General features: G+C 45.4%; 1 protein-coding gene across 7 annotated transcripts in view; it reads left to right on the plus strand.

Moving 5' to 3' along the window:
• Window positions 1-17,488, plus strand: part of SMOX (spermine oxidase) — a 44,180-nt gene extending 26,692 nt beyond the window's left edge. For 4 of the 7 annotated variants that reach the window (XM_087723943.1, XM_087723942.1, XM_087723946.1 and 1 more), the window contains exons 3-7: window positions 1,336-1,562; window positions 4,584-4,757; window positions 6,544-7,246; window positions 13,249-13,409; window positions 17,243-17,488. In XM_087723943.1, the coding sequence (XP_087580069.1) occupies window positions 1,336-1,562; window positions 4,584-4,757; window positions 6,544-7,246; window positions 13,249-13,409; window positions 17,243-17,380 (1,403 nt within the window). In that variant the 3' untranslated portion in view covers window positions 17,381-17,488. Of the gene's footprint in view, window positions 1-1,335; window positions 1,563-4,583; window positions 4,758-6,543; window positions 7,247-10,700; window positions 10,767-13,248; window positions 13,410-17,242 lie in introns of those variants that run through there. The other 3 variants (XR_015697842.1, XM_087723947.1, XM_087723948.1) reach the window with 3 other exon arrangements.
• The last annotated feature ends 1,394 nt before the right edge of the window (window positions 17,489-18,882 follow it).

Below are 18,882 nucleotides of genomic sequence, written 5' to 3' on the forward strand. Positions count from 1 at the left end.
AGTTCTAGTCCTGCCTCAGGCATAAAAGACAGCTGGGTTACTTTTGGTCAATCACCAGGAGACTGTGAGTTCTAGTCTTGTCTCAGGCATCCAAGCCAGCTGGGTGTCTTTGGGCCAATCAATCAGGAGACTGTGAGTTCTAGTCTTGTCTCAGGCATCCAAGCCAGCTGGGTGTCTTTGGGCCAATCAATCAGGAGACTGAGTTCTAGTCTTGTCTCAGGCATCCAAGCCAGCTGGGTGTCTTTGGGCCGATCGGGAGACTGTGAGTTCTAGTCTTGCCTCAGGTATCCAGGCCAGCTGGATGACTTTGGGCCAATCAACCAGGAGACTATGAGTTCTAGTCCCGCCTTAGCTATCAATGCCAGCTATCTGACTTTGGGCAAGCCAACCAGGAGACGGGGAATTCTAGTCCCGCCTTAGGCATGAAAACCCGTTGGATGATTTTGAGCCAACCAACCAGGAGACAGTGAGTTCTAGTCCCGCCTTAGGCGTGAAAACCCATTGGATGATTTTGAGCCAACCAACCAGGAGACAGTGAGTTCTAGTCCCGCCTTAGGCGTGAAAACCCGTTGGATGATTTTGAGCCAACCAACCAGGAGACAGTGAATTCTAGTCCCGCCTTAGGCATGAAAACCCATTGGATGATTTTGAGCCAACCAACCAGGAGACAGTGAGTTCTAGTCCCGCCTTAGGCGTGAAAACCCATTGGATGATTTTGAGCCAACCAACCAGGAGACAGTGAGTTCTAGTCCCGCCTTAGGCGTGAAAACCCGTTGGATGATTTTGAGCCAACCAACCAGGAGACAGTGAGTTCTAGTCCCGCCTTAGGCGTGAAAACCCATTGGATGATTTTGAGCCAACCAACCAGGAGACAGTGAGTTCTAGTCCCGCCTTAGGCGTGAAAACCCATTGGATGATTTTGAGCCAACCAACCAGGAGACAGTGAGTTCTAGTCCCGCCTTACGCATGAAAACCCGTTGGATGATTTTGGGTCAATCACTCCCTCTCAGCCCAACCCACCTCACAGGGTTGTTGTTGTGAGGAAAATAGGAGGAAGAACACATGTTGGATATGTTTACTGCTTTGAGTTATTTTAAGACATAAGAGCAAGATATAAATACATAAATAAAAATAAATAGATGAAGGAACAAAAGCATTCCTACAACTTGAAGAAGGTCCGTGTTGGCCCCCAGCCCTTCGTTCCTGAACCTGATGCTCCTGCTGAGACCCTCCGTGGGTTTGGACGGGGGGGGGGAGGGGGCAGCGGGTCCCTTTCTCGGACTCACCTTGGATTCCCCCCCTCTGCCCCCCTCCCTCCCTCCCTTCCCGTTGCAGCGGACGCAACTTTTGAACTGGGAGCTACGTGGATCCACGGCTCGAATGGAAACCCCGTCTATCATCTAGCAGAAGATAATGGCCTACTCGAAGAGACGACCGAGGATGAGCGGAGCATGGGTCGCATCAGCCTCTACTCCAGGAATGGGGTGGCCTATCACCTCACGAGCAGCGGGCAAAGGATCCCGAAAGACTTGGTTGAAGAATTCAGTGATTTATACAACGAGGTTGGTCGCTCCAGGCTCTGGAAGAGCCCCCGCTAGGCTCTCTGGCTGTGCCTTATGGTCGTTTCCCCTTCCTTCCTTCCTTCCTTCCTTCCTTCCTTCCTTCCTTCCTTCCTCTCTGTCTCTATCTTTTTCTTCTTTCTTTCTTTCTTTCTTTCTTTCTCTCTTTCTTTCTTCGTTTTTTCCCTTCCTTCCTCCTCTATTGTGTTTCTCCCTCCCTCCCTCCTTTTTTTTTGTTTTTCCCTTCTTTCCTTCCTTCCTCTATCTGTTTCTCTCTCCCTCCCTCCTTCTCTATCTCTGTGTTTCTCCCTCCCTGTCTCCTTTTCTTTCTTTCTTTCTTTCTTTCTTTCTTTCTTTCTTTCTTTCTTTCTTTCTTTCTTTCTCTCTCTCTCTCTCTCTCTCTCTCTTTCCCTTCCTTCCTTCTTCCTTCTCTATTGTGTTTCTCCCTCCCTCCCTTTCTTCCTTCCTCCTCCTCTATCTGTTTCTCTCTCCCTCCCTCCCTCCTTCTCTGTGTTTCTCCCTCCCTCCTTTTCTTTCTTTCCTCTTTCTTTCTTTCTTTCTTTCCTTCTTTCTTTCTTTCCTTCTTTCTTTCTTTCTTTCTTTCCTTCCTTCCTCCCTTCCTTCCTTTCTTTCTCTCCTTCCTTCCCTCCTCCTTCTCTATTGTGTTTCTCCTTCCCTCCCTTCCTTTCCCTTCCTTCCTCCTTCTCTATCTGTGTTTCTCCCTCCCTTTCTTCTTTCTCTCCCTCGTTCCCTCCCTCTCTCTCTCTCTCTCTCTCTCTCTCTCTCCCTCCCTCCCTCCCTCTCTCTCTCTCTCTCTCTCTCTCTCTCTCTTTTACTGCCATCTCATGGGAAAATAAACAGTTCAGATAGCCTGGTATATCGGAGAATCTGGCCAGGGTAATCTCTGGCTCCTGGTAAGAACGGTTGTTCACCATGGCTTGAATTGTAGAATCATTTCTTAAATTCCAGGTTTGGGGAAGGAACCGTTGAAAAACCACAGTTGCCCAGTAAGTAAGATTGCTGATCTTCCTGGTATCTCAACTTGCGAAGCAGAAGACTTAAAGAGACCCCTAATGTCCTTGAGTACATCACATGCGTGGCCTTTCCTCCATCTGAGATTCCTTGTCCGCACTCAGATTCCTGGCTTACTGAAGGCTGCGTTCATTAATATCCTCTTAGAGCATTCCTAGCCTTGTTTGAAAAGCTGGGAATTAATTAAAGGCATTAATTAAAGCTCTACGGTCCCCTTCTCAGGTCTTGTGATGCTAGCCCAGTTATTTCAGAGTGGGGTTTGAAAATCTGGGCTTTAGGGTTTGCTCCAGGCACGGAAGCCCCAAAGGAGTAAAACCCCCGATTATTCCTTTGATTTTGCTCGTCTTGCAAAAGTGTGATCTGCTTCCTCTCCGCGAGCGGCTTAGCAAGGCTCAAGCAACCTTGTGCTGAGCAGGAGATTAAATTCAGGTCTTGCAATAATCAAAATAGTGAGAGTGATTTTGCAGGGAGAGAACGTCAAGAACTCGGAGGCGGGCAGTCCTACAACTCTCCTTCCTTCCTTCCTTCCTTCCTTCCCTCCCTCCCTCCCTCCCTCCCTCCCTCCCTCCCTCCCTCCCTCCTTCCTTCCTTCCTTCCTTCCTCTCTGTCTCTTTCTCTTCTTTCTTTCTTTCTCTATCTTTCTTCCTTCCTTTTTTCCCTTCTTTCCTTCCTTCCTCCTTCTCTATCGTGTTTCTCCCTCCCTTACCTATTGTAAAATAGGTAAAAGCAATAGGTAAAAGTTGAGGAGGGTGCTTATCTTGTCCTGGGCTAAGGAAGAGTTGGGAGTCAACGCCCCCTTTTCTTTCTCTCTTTCTCTCTTCCCCCCTTGTATTTCACACCCCTTAATTTTCCTATTTTCTTTTCTGTTTTTGTATTGTATACAACAACTAGCTGATAACCGGGCGTTATTTATCCTAATCCTATATTAGATAGGAAAAGGAATGAATTGTATCTATAGTGTCATGTGACACCCCCCCTCCCCTCCACTCTTCCCCGACTCCCGCCCCCTGCACATATGCGCACGCCCCCCACCGCGTCCCATTTTGGGCCTAGTAGGTCTCCCTGCAGCCTCATGGGAGCAAAAATGAGACATGTGTGTAGCCAGTCCCCCTGCGGAGAGGGCTACACACACACACACACACACACACACACACACACACACACACACACACACACCCTGAGGGGTGTTAGGGGTGTCTTACTCCCATAGTATTTGTTTCCAGAGAGTAAGTCATGTGTGTACCAAGTTTGGTTGAAATTACTCCAGGCGTTCCAGAGTTATGCTGGGACACGCAGACATACAGCCATTTTTATATACATAGAAAAAAGAATAACGATTGAAAAAAAGAGAAGAATTTGGATCTCTCTTTAATGTCTCTTCCATCCACTACTTCTGGTTCTGCCCTCAGGCGCTCTGGAGAATAAGAGGAATGGAAGAGAAGTAAGAGTAGGAGAGAGGGTAGGAAAGGGAAGAAGAGGGGAGGAGTGGGGGAGAGGAAGGGGAAGTGGAGAAGGGAAAGGAGAGGAGGAGAAAAGAAGGGAGGGAAGGAGAAAAGGGGAAGGAAGAAGAAGGAGGGTTGTTATAAAATAAGATGGGTGTAAGAGATGGCAGAAAAGCAACCTCGATTATATTTTTAACTTTAGGAGGAGGAAAAAACTGTTACAAATATTAAAAGATAACGCATATTACTAATGAGAGTTATGAGGTTGTATGTTTGTGAAGGTATGTATGAGAAATAAAAATAAAACTTTTTTTTGAAAAAAAGGGAAAAAAGAAGATGACCCTTTCTTTGGATCAGCCCTCAAATCCCGGAAGATGCTCTCATATCACCCCCTCGTCCTTCTCTTCCCTAGTTCCCTCGATTGTTTGTCGTAAGGTTTGGCCTCCAGCCCCCTGATCGTATCGTTGCTCTCGCGTTAGATGGAGTCTTCTTGGGTTATGGAACCCCTGTTTTTTATGCGCCTTCTGTCTGTCTGTCTGTCTCGAAACAGGTCTATAACCTGACTCAGGAGTTTTTCCAGAATGGTAAACCAGTCAATGCCGACAGCAAGAATAGCGTGGGGATCTTCACGCGAGATGTCGTGCGTAAACGCATCGAGGCCGATCAAGACGACCCGGAGACGATCAAGAAGCTGAAGCTCGCCATGATCCAGCAATACCTGAAAGTAAGGAGGGGATGGGAGCCGGTAGAGTGTTGGGGCTTGAAGCACCAGGACGATGAGACGACAGCTCCCAGAATTCTCCCAATATTTTATGATTGGCAGCAGAAGTGGTATTCAGCCGGTTCGGACTGATTCGCCCAAACCAGTAGCGGAAATTGAGGATGGGCTCCATGCCGTCCTATTTAGGCACATTTTTGAGGTTGGGTGCATGCGCGGAAGACCGGGCGCGCGGGGCGCGAAGCATTGGTAACAAAATGTGAAACCCACCACTGATTGACAGCAGTTGTGCTGGAGAGGTCTACAGTTTTTGGTCCAAACTTAAGTTCTCACATCACTGAAAGCTGCCGCACATCAAGTTTTGACCTACCCATCCTATAGTGTAGTGAAAACGTGTGTGGTTGTGTGTGTGTGTGTGTGTGTGTGTGTGTGTGTATACGTGTGTGTGTTCCAGTATAACTCTGGAACGCCTTGAGCAATTTCAATCAAACTTGGTATACCGATGTCTTACTCTCTGGAAACAAATACGGTGGGGGGGTAAGACACCCCTAACACCCTTCAGGGTGCGTGTTCTGTTAAGATACAGCCTGTTGTGCCTTAAAATGGCTTCTACCGTACTGCCGTAAAATGGCTTCTATGTACAGCGCTGTGGAGTTGCCATAGTAATGGTTTCACAGTACTCCACAAGGGGGCTCCCTCTGGTAAGGGGAAAAATCCAACATTAGAAACTGCGGTGGCATTCATGGAAGGAGGGTTAGGATAAATAAATACCCAGGCACTGCCGTATTATCAGCTAGTAGTGAATGAATGCATGGTATCAGAAGTTGGGAGATGGTGAGGTCTGGTCTTTTTTTTTTCCAGCTGTGAAGCCAGCTGGGTGACTTTGGACCAGTTCCTCTTTCTCAGGAAGTCATAGGGTACAAATAATCAATCAGGAAACAATCAATATCCATATAAATCGTAAGGATACAATCAACAAAGTTACAGTCCTGCAGTCATAAGTGGGAGGAGATGGGAGATAGGAACGATGAGAAGATTAATAGTAATAGTAATGCAGCCTTAGTGAATGGTTTGACAGTGGTCAGGGAATTATTTGTTTAGCAGAGTGATGGCGTTCGGGGAAAAAACTGTCCTTGTGTCTAGTTGTCTTGGTGTGCAGTGTCCTATAGCGTCGTTTTGAGGGTAGGAGTTGAGACAATTTATGTCCAGGATGTGAGGGGTCTGTAAATATTTTTTGACTCGTGCATTGTACAGGTCCTCAATGGAAGGCAGGTTGGCAGTAATTGTTTTTTTCTGCAGTTCTAATTATCCATTGAAGTCTGTGTCTGTCTTGTTGGGTTGCAGAACCAAACCAGACAGTTAAAGTGGGAGAAGATGGGTGAGAGGAACGATGAGAAGACTAATACTAATGCAGCCTTAGTGAATAGTTTGACACTGGTGAGGGAATTATTTGTTGAGCAGAGTGATGGCGTTTGGGAAAAAAACTGTCCTAGTGTCTAGTTGTTGTTGTGCAGTGCTCTATAGTGTCGTTGTGAGGGTAGGAATTGGAACAATTTATGTCTAGGATGTGAGGGGTCTGTAGATATTTTCACGGGCCTTTTTTTGACTCCTGCAGTGGACAGGTCCTCAATGGAAGGCAGGTTGGTAGTAATTGGTTTTTCTGCAGTTCTAATTATCCTCTGAAGTCTCCGTCTGTCTTGTTGGGTTGCAGAACCAAACCAGACAGTTATAGAGGTGCAGATGACGACTCAATTGTTCCTAATGGGAATATCGTCTTCCGTTTTTCCTGGAGCAGGTGGAAAGTTGTGAGAGCAGCTCTCACAGCATGGATGAAGTCTCTCTCAGCGAATTTGGGGAGTGGACCGAGATCCCCGGAGCCCATCACATCATCCCTTGCGGCTTCATGAAGATTGTGGAGATCCTCTCCCGCGCCATCCCAGAGACGGTCATCCACCTGAACAAGCCGGTCAAATGCATCCACTGGAACCAGTCCATCAGCAAGGAGATCGAGCGAGTGGCCGACCACAACGAGGAGCACCTGGAGGAGAACGCGGGGTACAGCGTCCTAGTGGAGTGCGAAGACTGCGAGTTCATCTTGGCGGACCACGTGATTGTGACCGTCTCTTTGGGGGTCCTGAAGAAGCGCCACGAGGAGATGTTCTACCCGTCGTTGCCCGACGAGAAAGTGCTGGCCATTCAGAAGCTGGGCATCAGCACCACCGATAAGATCTTCCTGGAATTTGAGGCCCCCTTCTGGAGCCCCGAATGCAACAGCATTCAGTTCGTTTGGGAAGATGAAGCGGAAGCTGAGAGCCTCACCTATCCGGAGGAGCTGTGGTACAAGAAGATCTGCAGCTTTGATGTCCTCTACCCGCCAGAGCGTTACGGCCACGTCTTGAGTGGCTGGATCTGCGGCGAGGAGGCCCTCATCATGGAGAAGTACGACGACGAAACGGTCGCCGAGATCTGTACGGAGATGCTCCGCAAATTTACAGGTTAGTGGTCCTTCCTTTTGGGATCTAAAAGGTGGATCTAGAACAGTGGGTCTCAACCTTCCTAATGCCACGGTCCTTTAATACAGTTCCTCATGTTGTGGTGACCCCCAATCATAAAATTATTTTACGTTTTCTGTATTTTTTGCAAAAATATGTGTTTTCCGATGGTCTTAGGCGACCCCTGTGAATGGGTCATTCGACCCCCAAAGGGGTCCCGACCCACAAGTTGAGAACCATAATCTAGAAGGTGGGGGTGGAGAATGAAGCAATGATGGGTAGCGCACGCCCCAGTGGTGACTCTCCCTGAATTTCCATCACAGTGCGGAGCTGAGATCAGGCCTGGGGCCAAGGCTTAGGTGGTGCTTCCAAGGAGTCTCCTGCAGTGGTTCATCATTGTGGGAGGAGCCACATCCATTTATGGTGGGACCAAGATAAAGCAGGGGTAGGATTCAGCCGGTTCGTACCGGTTCGGGTGAACCGGATGCTAATTTTGCATCTGGTTCACCGAACTGGTTGTTGCAAGGATGGGCCACCCTGCCCAGCCCCACCCCTTCCAGGAGTCTCCACATAGCCCATTCATCATGCTAGGTAAGTACAAGGCCTGCGCTACCGGACGTTCTGGCAGTCTGGAAACGCGTCCGTTTCCGGCCTCCAGAGGGCGGAGTCCAGGAGAGGCTGTTTTTGACCTCCCGGAGGTCCGGAACCTAGAGAGGGTGAAAACGCCCCCCTGGGAGGAGGGTGAGTAGTCAACGCCCCCCCCCCCCCCCCCCGGGACAGTGAACCGGTTGCTAAAACATTTCAATCCCACCCCCGAGATAAAGGTAGGTGCTTCCAAAGAGTCCTATGCAGAACCTCATCATTATGGGAGGAGCAACATCCCATTTATGGTGGGACCAAGGCAGCGGTAGGTGCTTCCAAGACGTTCCGTTCAGAACTTTCATCATTGTTGAAGGAGTCGCATCCCATTTATGGATGGGATCAAGATAAAGGTAAGTACTTCCAAGGAGTCTCGTGCAGAACATTGGTAGGTTGCAGGTGGTACGCCCCGGTATGAGGTACCGGTGCCTGCCAGGAGCATCAGGTATTGTTCCGGCATGGTGCTCCAGAGGGCCCTCCCGCCCTCCTTACCTGTATTTGAGCTCTTCGGCACTTCCGCACATGCACATAGAGTGTACGTCACCTGTGCAACGCTCCGCTGAGCAGTTGGAGTGTCGCGGAGGCATCGCAGGAGGTAAGGACGTATGTGCGCGTGTGCTGCGCGTGTTCATGTGGTGGACGCTGGGTCCCGTTGCACCGTACCGGTTGCACCGGGATCCAGAACCCACCACTGGTGCAGAACCTAAATGTTGTGGGAGGAGTCACATCTCATTCATGGTGGGAGCAAGAGAAATGTAGATGCTTCTAAGGAGTCCAGGCAGAATTTCATTATTGTGGGAGGGGCCACATTTATGATGGTACCAAGGTCTAGCTAGATAGTTCCAAGGAGTCTCATGAAGAACGAAAACCTTGCGGGAGGACTCCCGTCTCATTTATGGTGGAACCAAGGCAGACGTAGGTGCTTCCAAGGAGTTCCATGCAGAACTTCCTCATTGTTGAAGGAGTCACGTCCTGCGGTGGAATCCTGCCGGTTTAACAACCGGTTCGGGGATTGCGCGCGGGCGCAGTTTTAAGAATACTTACCTTTTGCGATACTGCTGGGAAAGTAACACCGTTGAGACGCGGCAATCCACGTGGATCAGCAGAGAAGATATGGGTCAGTAGCGCAGTGGCTGGCTGGCGCACCCACCTGATCGTTGGAGGTACCGGTTCACCCAAATCGGTCCGAACTGGTAGAATCCCACCCCTGGTCGAATCCCATTTATGATGGGACCAAGGTAAAGGTGGGTGGGTCCGGATATAGCCTGTGGGCCTTGAGTTTGACACCGCTGGCCAGCATACTTCTTTTTTTCAAAATGTTATTTATTTTTTTCATTTTCATAACAAATAACCACATACATACTGTTACATAACCAATATTATATTATATTGTTAAATGTTTACATCAATTCGTCTTACCATCAACCCCCCAAAACAATTATTGGCTGTTCGGCTCCCCGTACACCGTATTTATACCCTATTCTTCTCCCTCTCTCTTGCTCTTCCCTACCTCCTTTTTTCCCTCTGTTATCCTTCTCTTCTCTACTTCCCCTTCCTCTCTCCTCCTCCACTCCTTCTTTCTCTTCTCCTCTTCCTCGCCCTCCCTCTTATCCCTCTCTTCTTCCCTTACCTCTCTCCTCTCCTTCGCACTCTTCATCTCATTTACTTGGTGTATTTCTCAGCAAGCTCTGTTTTATGTTGATGGTATTTATAATTCCTTTTCAATATACATATTTAATTCTAACATATATCCTCCACCTCCTTTTTTGAAAGAGAAAAAAAGTATACATATATAGTAATTATATTTTAAACCCCCCCCCCCCAAACCTATTTTTGCCCTGGATGTAGACCTAGTTATGATTCCCAGCCGAGGTGGCGCAGTGGTTAGAGTGCAGTACTGCAGGCCACTTCAGCTGACTGCTATCTGTAGTTCGGCGGTTCAAATCTCACCAGTTCAAGGTTGACTCAGCCTTCCATCCTTCCGAGGTGGGTGAAATGAGGACCCAGACTGTGGGGGCGATATGCTGATTCTCTAAAACCGCTTAGAGAGGGCTGAAAGCCCTATGAAGCGGTATATAAGTCTAACTGCTATTGCTATTGCTATTCTCATCAATATATTTATACAGTTATACATCATTACACACCCCAAATTTATAGTTCTGTTTTTACAATCTCAATAATTTTCCATTATAAGTATATTTCATGTTCCCCCTCCATTTTTCCCTATCTTAACTTAGCTGACCCTTAATTGTCTTTAAATAACAATCCTTACTGTTCAATGCTCATTAAATACGTCAAACCAAATTTCCCGAATGTACTGCTTGATGTCTCGTCCTTATCTCCTCCCCCAGTAATTTCTTAAACCTGGTTTGGGAATGCCAGCTAGCTTTCAAGTGATTTGCCAACATTACAGACAGTGCTTGTCTTTGCAGAATAGAAATATGAGGGAGTCACAGCCTACGCCTAAGTCAGGCTGTTGAGACGCACTTTCTGCTAATCTGTCTAATTTGCGTTTTCCGTTTGAAAACTGGTGGCAGCCGCTTTCCCCCAAGCAGAAAAACCAGTTTTAGGAGAATTGTTTTGGCTTGTTTATCCTGCATATTATTTTTTTTCCCTTTGACCTGGGCATGACCGTGAATAAATGGCTAGATAACTCTGCCACCGTCATCACAAGGCTTTTGTGATACTTTTTCATAATATTTACTTAACTGTTTTGGCACCAGATTCCTCTTGATGTTTAAGTACTCTGCTTTGACCCAGATCTCTACCACAAAAATGTCAGAGTTGCTAGAATAATCTTTTCTTTAAATAAATACAGATGGACCTTGACATACGACCCCCAATGGAGCCCAACATTTCTGTTGTAAAGCGAGGCGTTTGTTAAGTGAGTTTTTGCCCCCCTTTTACGCTCTTTCTTGCCACGGTTGTTAAGTGAATCACTGCAGTTGTGAAGTTAGGAACACGGTTGTTAAGTGAATCGGGCTCCCCTTTTGTCAGAAGGCCGCAAAAGGGGATCCCATGACCCCGGGACACTGCAACCGTCGTAAATGTGAGTCAGTTGCCAAGGGTCTGAATTTTGATCATGGGACCACGGGGCTGCCGCATCGGTCACATTTTTCAATGGCGTTGGAACTTCGAACAGTCACTAAACAAACTGTTGTAAAAAAAGAACTGCTTGTAGTGCCCCAGGTTAAACTTTGCCAGCAATCTGGTCTTCTGAATCCAACAATATCATGAAGTTAATGAAAAGAAGTACTAATGGTGACATCAGAGGTGGAATTCAGCCGGTTCTGACCGGTTCTGCCGTACTGGTAGTGGAAATTTTGAGTACCGTATTTTCCGGAGTATAAGACGCACCTTCCCCCCCACCCAAAAGAGAGGGAAAATTTGGGTGCGTCTTATACACTGAATGTAGCCCCACCCACCCACCGTCCCCCACCCTTCCGTCTCTGCCTCCCAGCAATTTACCTCCTTGCAGCAAACAGGGAAAATGGAGTTCGCGGGGGTTGCAATAGGCTATGGCAATCCCTGCAGCCTGAAACAGCTGATGATCAAGAGGCCCGCTTAAACTGAAAGTGAAACTTGCTGTTTCCTCCACGAGGCAAATTGCTGGGAGGCAGAAGCAGATTTTTTTTCTTGTGTTAATCAGGCTGTTTGCTGTTTGCTGCAAGGAGGCAAGTCAATAACTATAAAAGCCTATAGAATGTTCTGATTATTAGACTTATTTTTTATTATTGCTTTATTATTGTTCTAGGCAGCTTAACAAAGTGAAGAAGCTTTTTAAAATAAATGCTTGATCTGAAGAAGCCCAGGGCTATTGTAATCTTCTTTTAAACAGCAGAGAATAAGATATACTTCCAGAAAAGCCACATCAATTTTAACAGCATCTGTACAAGTATAGTCTGAAATGTAACAATACAGTGTATATTGTCTGTACTGTTTGCTGTTTGTTGCAAGGAGGCAAATTGCTGGGAGGCAGATTTTTCCCCCTTGTTTTCCTCCCCAAAAGCTAGGTGCGTCTTATACTTAGGAGTGTCTTATACTCCGAAAAATACGGTAGTTTGGAGAACCGGCAAATACCACCTCTGGCTGGCCCTGCCCTCCCGCCCTCACTGTTCCCTGTCCTATATTCCCTTGTTTTTTTACCTCAGCTGATTCACGCGCCTCAGTTGAGCTAAACAACAGCTCAGCTCACCAGCGCTGACACTGAGGGCAGTCGTTCAGCGCTGCGCACACAAAGCACTCTCTCATGGAACTGGTAGGAATAGATTTGGAATTCCACCGCTGGGTGACATGATAGCAGGATTCCAATATTTGAGTGGCTGCCCCAAAGAAGAGGAGGTCAAGCTATTCTCCAAAGCACTCGAAGGCAGGACAAGAAGCAACGGGTGGAAACTAATCAAGGAGAGAAGCAACCTAGAAATTTTTCTGACAGTGAAAACAATAAACCAGTGGAATGACTTGCCTCTAGAAGTTGTGGGTGCTCCTTTTATCTAGTGTAGGGTTTCCTGCTTGAAGTGGGGGTTGGACTAGAAGACCTCCAAGGTACCTTCCAACCCTATTATTCTATTTTCTCTGTTCTGTGCCCTTGGTCTTCCTTACACCTGCATTACTTGGCTAATACTGGATTCAGAATGGCCTTTATTAAAATAAGACCGGGTCTTATATTAATTCCCCCCCTCAAAAGATGCATTAGGGCTTATTTTCCAGTTAGGTCTTATTTTCGGGGGAAATACGGGACTAAATGCGTCCGTCTGGCTGACAATCTTAACTGGGGCTTATATTATGAGCATCCTGAGAAATCATGCTAGCGCTTAATTCCCAGGTAAAGGCTCCCCTCGCACATATGTGCCAATCGTTCCCAACTCTAGGGCGCGATGCTCATCTCTGTTTCAAAGCTGAAGAGCCAGCACTGTCCGAAGAAGTCTCTGTGGTCATGTGGCCGGCATGACTAAATGGCCAAGGCGCACGGAACGCTGTTACCTTCCCACCAAAGGTGGTTCCTATTTTTCTACTTGCATTTTTTACGTGCTTTCAAACTGCTAGGTTGGCAGAAGCTGGGACAATAACGGGAGCTCACTGCGGCGCTAGGGATTCGAACTGCTGAACTGCCGACCTTTCTGATCGACAAGCTCAGCATCTTAGCCACTGAGACACTGCGTCCTTATTTCTGGATAGTTCTTACTTTTAATTTCCGGTTAGGTCTTATTTTGGGGGAAATACGGTAATAGTAGAGATTCATTCAAGGTGGAGCGAATATCTTCCTGCTGGAAAATCAAGGCCAAGAAAAATCTTACATTTAGGGTTCAAAATTGAGGTTTTTTATTTTTTTAACAGCTAACCCACAATCTCCATTTCCGCTTTAGGGAATCCAGACATTCCGAAACCTCGGCGGATCCTTCGATCCTCTTGGGGTAGCAACCCTTATTTCCGTGGCTCTTACTCCTACACACAAGTTGGGTCGAGCGGAGCAGATGTGGAGAAACTTGCGAAACCCTTGCCTTACACAGAGAGTTCCAAAACAGTGGTAGGTATTAGCACCGCTAGTGCTGATGGTGTTACCTAGTTGGGTCATGAAACATCTGCAAGAAAACAACCAAGCTCTGAGAGAACCAAACACCCCCCAGTCTTTTTCCTCCTCCTCCTCCCTCCTCCTCCTCCTCCTCCACCTCCTCCTCCTCCTCCTCCTCCTCCTCCTCCTCCTCCTCCTCCTCCTCCTCCTCCTCCTCCTCCTCCCAGCAAACCCCACTCCCTTATAGCACTGATGACATTGCCTAGTTGGATAATAATATGTCTGGAAGAAAACAACTAAGCTCAGAGAGCACCAGGGACCCCACAGTCGTCCTCCTCTTCATCCTCCTTCTCTTAGAATGTTATTTATTAAATTTGATGCTGCTCATTTCAGTATCCAAAGTGATTTTGGGCATCTTACAAGGCCATAAAAGCATAAATGGAGGGGGGGAAGCTGACGTTACGATGATACGACGTGCGATCTTGGAGCTCCAAGATCGCCGTCGATATCTCTGCTGCTGGACGGTCCCTTTGGACCTAAACAGTCCCGTAGAGACAGTGATAGAGAAGGGCACATTCTGCTGATCCCAGGGACAGCACAAGGTCCCTGGTAGATCCAGGAGAAGCCCTTTTTCCAGCCACAGAGAAGCAGCCATTGAAGCTGCTGAAAATTGGGACAGCTCCAGAATGGAAGAAAAGCAGGAGAGAAAGTGTGTCGAATTGGTGAGATAAATTTTATTATTAGAGAACACCCAAAAAGATCAAAAGTAAACTTAAAATTGAAGATAGAAGAGGTTAAGCAGCGAGATTAAGCCTGAGTCAAACTTAGTGTGTTATCTTTCTTTAACTTTTTTTTAATGGATGGAACTTTTACCAATGCCTTTTACTTTTTAAACTGAACTGGTTTTTATTTTCTTCTATTTTTCTTTTTTTAGTACTTATTGATTAAGACTTTCTCACTTTTTTTCTTTTCAACGCTCTATTGAATTTTTTTTATCTAAGAATTTTTCTCCTTAAGTTTGGAATATAAAGAGGGGAGTAAAAGCAGAGGAACAGAAGTAACACTGCCACTTAGAGGCTTGGAGGCTTGGAAACATTGTTTTTCTTGTTTTCTTTGAACATTTGATCTACATTTCAAGGTTTCTGAGCTTGTTTATTGAAAATGATAGTGGGAAGAGCATGGACTGTATATACAGGTGCTCCTCTGGGGTACTATCAGTAGCTGGATTGGAGTGGAAAGAAAGCCTTGACTTGAAAGAATACAGTGAACTTGTTTGGAATTTAAAAAAAAAGCTTTGGATGATATAGTGGCAGTGTTTACTATCTGGAGGAATGGCGCAACATGAAAAAGAAAAGGCAATAACATTACAAATGATTATGCAAGAAATTCAAAAAATACAAGTATGAACAGAGAGCATTGAAAAGAATGGAAAATATTGAACAAAGAACAGAAAAAATAGATGAAAAAATTGAGAATATTTACCAAATGATGATGAAATTTGAGGATAGAGTTTTTGAAGAAAAAGCTGAACAAAGAGGCAAGAAAATTGGTGATATTGACAGCAGATTGAGTGTGGTTGGAAAAGACAGGAATGGAATATTGAAATGGGAGATTGACAGATTGGAATTTTACCTCAGACTCCAAAACATAGAAGACGAAAAGGGGAAAAAATTGGCAAAAGTAATGAGAGAAATTTTGGCAGAAGCATCGGTGATAACCAGAGGGAAGTTGATGGAAGGAACAGATGGAGGGTTTCGAGTCTTTATAAGATATGCAATGAAAAACAAGTTGCCAAGAAAAGTCCATATAAGATCTACCAAGAAAGCAATTAGAACACAAATACTACAAATGGCAAGAGATAAAATTGCACTACTATTGGAAGGATACAGGATGATGTAATGAAATGCTATAACAAAAACTAATTTAAATTTAGTTAAATTTAGAATTTTACACATGAAATGAAGTAATAATAGTTATAGTCAAATAAATGATTAACAATTATAATAATGCATATATATATATATATATATATATATATATATATATATATATATATATATATATATATATATTAGATTGATAATATGAAATTTTATATAAATTGTAAGTGAAGACTATGTAGAGGATGCTCAAAAGTTTTGTAACCAAAGATAAACAATTTTATATAGAATATAATATAAAGACGTAATATTACTGGATGGTTTTAGGATGATGAAATGAAATGCCAGGAGGAAGTTATTCATAAAATAATGGAATGTGCTGAAATGAGTAAATTGACATTTGAAATTAGAGAACAAGAAGATAAACAATTTTATAAGACATGGGGTTTATTTTATCAATGGTTAGATAAAAAAACATGGAAATGAAAGATACTAGCGAATGTTATCAATACAAGAATAATAGAATGATACTGAATATAACATAAAGATATATTATTATTGGATAGATTGAAGATGATGTAATGAATGGTTATAATATAAATGAACCCAATATTTAGTATATCTCATTTAAAATGAAGAAATAATAATGATAGTGAAACAAATGAGGTATAATGATAATAATGTATAAACAGACTCGATTTGATATTATGTGATTCATATAAATTGCAGGTGATGAGTATGGAAATGATGCACAAAAACCTTGTAACTAATCGACACACTATATGTAATGGAAGATGGTTTTATGGTTTATGCCTTGTTTGTCTGTCTAAAAATAAAAATATAAATTAAAAAAAGCATAAATGTGAAAGTATTAACAAAATTAACAATATATCAGAAAATACACATAATACCATCATTTTTACTTATGTATTTATTTATATCCTGCCTGTATTACTTTTTACATAATTAATTCAAGGCAGCAAACATACCTAATACTCCCTCCACCCGCTATTTTCCCCACTACAACAACCCTGCGAGGTAGGTGGGGCTGAGAGAAAGTGAGTAGCCCTTAAGTCACCCAGCCGGCTTTCATGCCTAAGGCGGGACTAGAACTCACAGCCTCCTGGTGATTGGCCCAAAGTCACCCAGCTGGCTTTCATGCCTAAGGCGGGACTAGAACTCACAGCCTCCTGGTGATTGGCCCAAAGTCACCCAGCTGGCTTTCATGCCTAAGGCGGGACTAGAAATCACAGCCTTCTGGTGATTGGCCCAAAGTCACCCAGCTGGCTTTCATGCCTAAGGAAGGACTCGAACTCACAGCCTCCTGGTTTCTAGCCTGTTTTTTTCACCACTAAATCTGCCTGGATCGTCTGACATCTCTTCTCACTGTGGAGGAATCTAGAACAAAGGAATATTTTCTGAAGTTATTCCCAGCGTCCTCTTGGTTCTTGAAAAGTAACGGGGAAAAAATTTGTTTTGCAATGTGAAGTAATGTGATAGAATACAGGTAGTCCTCGACTTACGACCACAACGGACTCTGAAATTTCTGTTGCTAAGCGAGACATCGGTTAAGGGAGTCCGGCCCCATTTTACGACTTTCCTCGCCGCAGTTGTCAAGCGAGCCACCGCAGCCGTTAAGTGAGCCACACGGTTGTTAAGTGAATCTGGCTTCCTCGCTGGTCAGAAAGTCGCAAAAGGGGCGTGACTCTGGGGCACTCCGACCGTCATAAATACGAGTCAGTTGCCAAACCTCTGAATTTTGATCACGTGATCGCGGGGAAAGGCTGTGACGGTCGTAAAGTGTGAAAAACGGTCCTTAATTTGCTTTTTTCAGTGCCGTTGTAAGTTCGAACAAACTGTTGTAAGTCGAGAACTACCCAATAGCGTTATTGTTTTGTGAAACATTTCTTAAGATGCTTCTCTCCTCTCTTTCTTTCTTTCTTTCTTTCTTTCTGGATGAATCTCCAGCCTAAGCAGGTGATGTTTTCGGGCGAGGCAACGCACAGGAAGTACTACTCCACTACCCATGGTGCTTTGCTGTCGGGTCAGAGAGAGGCGGCTCATCTGACCGAAATGTACCAAGACCTTCTGTCCTGCAAGACTTGAGATGCCGGGACCCACAGAAGACCTTTTAAACTTTTCATTCCTTTTCCTGTTGTGCAACTAAACCAAACTTTCCTTTTTCTTTCCTTACTTCCTTCCTTCCTTCTTTTTTTTTTTAAAAAAAAAACGCTGATCCTAAGAACATTTTTATCTTTTTATATGACACCAAAATAAATAAGTCTTTGCTATTTTAACCCCTAGTTGGTGGACCGTAGTTAGTTTTCACGTACTGTATTGTTAGCAGGAAAGGGGGCTCCTACTGCTCGGATGGAGGCGGAGTCTTCCTCGCGTCCGGCCTTTTCCGACTGTCCTTCTGGGAGAGATTTCTCTCCGTCTCCTTTCTTTCTTTTTCTTTCTTTCTCTCTCTCCCGGTATTGTAAGTGCCTTCTATAGTTCAATAAATGTTGCAATGGTCACTCTTTTCTGGTATGTGGGCACCATTCATTGCGAGAAGCATCAGGACAGCTCCTCCTCCTCCTCTATTTTCTACTTCCTCTCCTCCTCCTCTTCCTCCATCCCTCCTTCTCCTTCCCCTCCTGCTCCATTTCCTATTTCCCCTTCCTCCTTTTCCATCACTTATCCTCCTCTTCTTCCTACTGCTCCATTTTCTATTTCCTTTTCCTCCTCTTCCACTCCTTTTCCTCCTCCACTTCCTCCTCCCTCCTCCTGCTCCGTTTTCTACTTCCTCTTCTTCCTCCTACATCCCTTTCCCTCCTCCGGCTCCATTTTCTAGTTCCTCCCTCCTCTTCCTCTTCCTCCTCTTCCTCCTCCTCTATTTTCTACTTCCTCTCCTCTTCCTCCATCCCTCCTTCTCCTTCCCCTCCTGCTCCATTTCCTATTTCCCCTTCCTCCTCTTCCATCACTCCTTCTCCTCTTCCTCCTCTCTCTCTCCTCCTCCTCTCCTTCCTACTGCTCCATTTTCTATTTCCCTTTCCTCCTCTTCCGCTCCTCCTCCTCCACTTCCTCCTCCCCTCCTCCTGCTCCATTTTCTAGTTCCCCCTTCTCTTCCTCTTCCTCCTCTTCTTCCTCCTCCTCCTCTATTTTCTACTTCCTCTCCTCTTCCTCCATCCCTCCTTCTCCTTCCCCTCCTGCTCCATTTCCTATTTCCCCTTCCTCCTCTTCCATCACTCCTTCTCCTCTTCCTCCTCTCTCTCCTCCTCCTCTCCTTCCTACTGCTCCATTTTCTACTTCCACTTCCTCCTCCATCCCTTTCCCTCCTCCTGCCCCATTTTCTAGTTCCCCCTCCTCCTCCTTCTCTTCCTCCTTCTCTTCTTCCTCCCCCTCCTCTATTTTCTACATCCTCTTCTACTCCTACTCCTCCATCCCTCCTTCTTCTTCCCCTCCTCCATTTCCTCCATTTTCTACCTCCCCTTCTTCCTTTTCCATCACTCCTTCTCCTCTTCATCCTCCTCCTCTCCCCCCTTCTGCTCCATTTTCTAGTTTCCCCTTTTCCTCCACTTCTTCCTCCTCCCCTTCTTCCTCCTCCTCTATTTTCTACTTCCTCT

The sequence above is a fragment of the Thamnophis sirtalis genome, unplaced genomic scaffold, assembly GCF_051295495.1.
Source record: "Thamnophis sirtalis isolate CommonGarterSnake01/CBP01778 unplaced genomic scaffold, rThaSir2_p1.2 scaffold_10, whole genome shotgun sequence".
Taxonomy (NCBI): domain Eukaryota; kingdom Metazoa; phylum Chordata; class Lepidosauria; order Squamata; family Natricidae; genus Thamnophis; species Thamnophis sirtalis.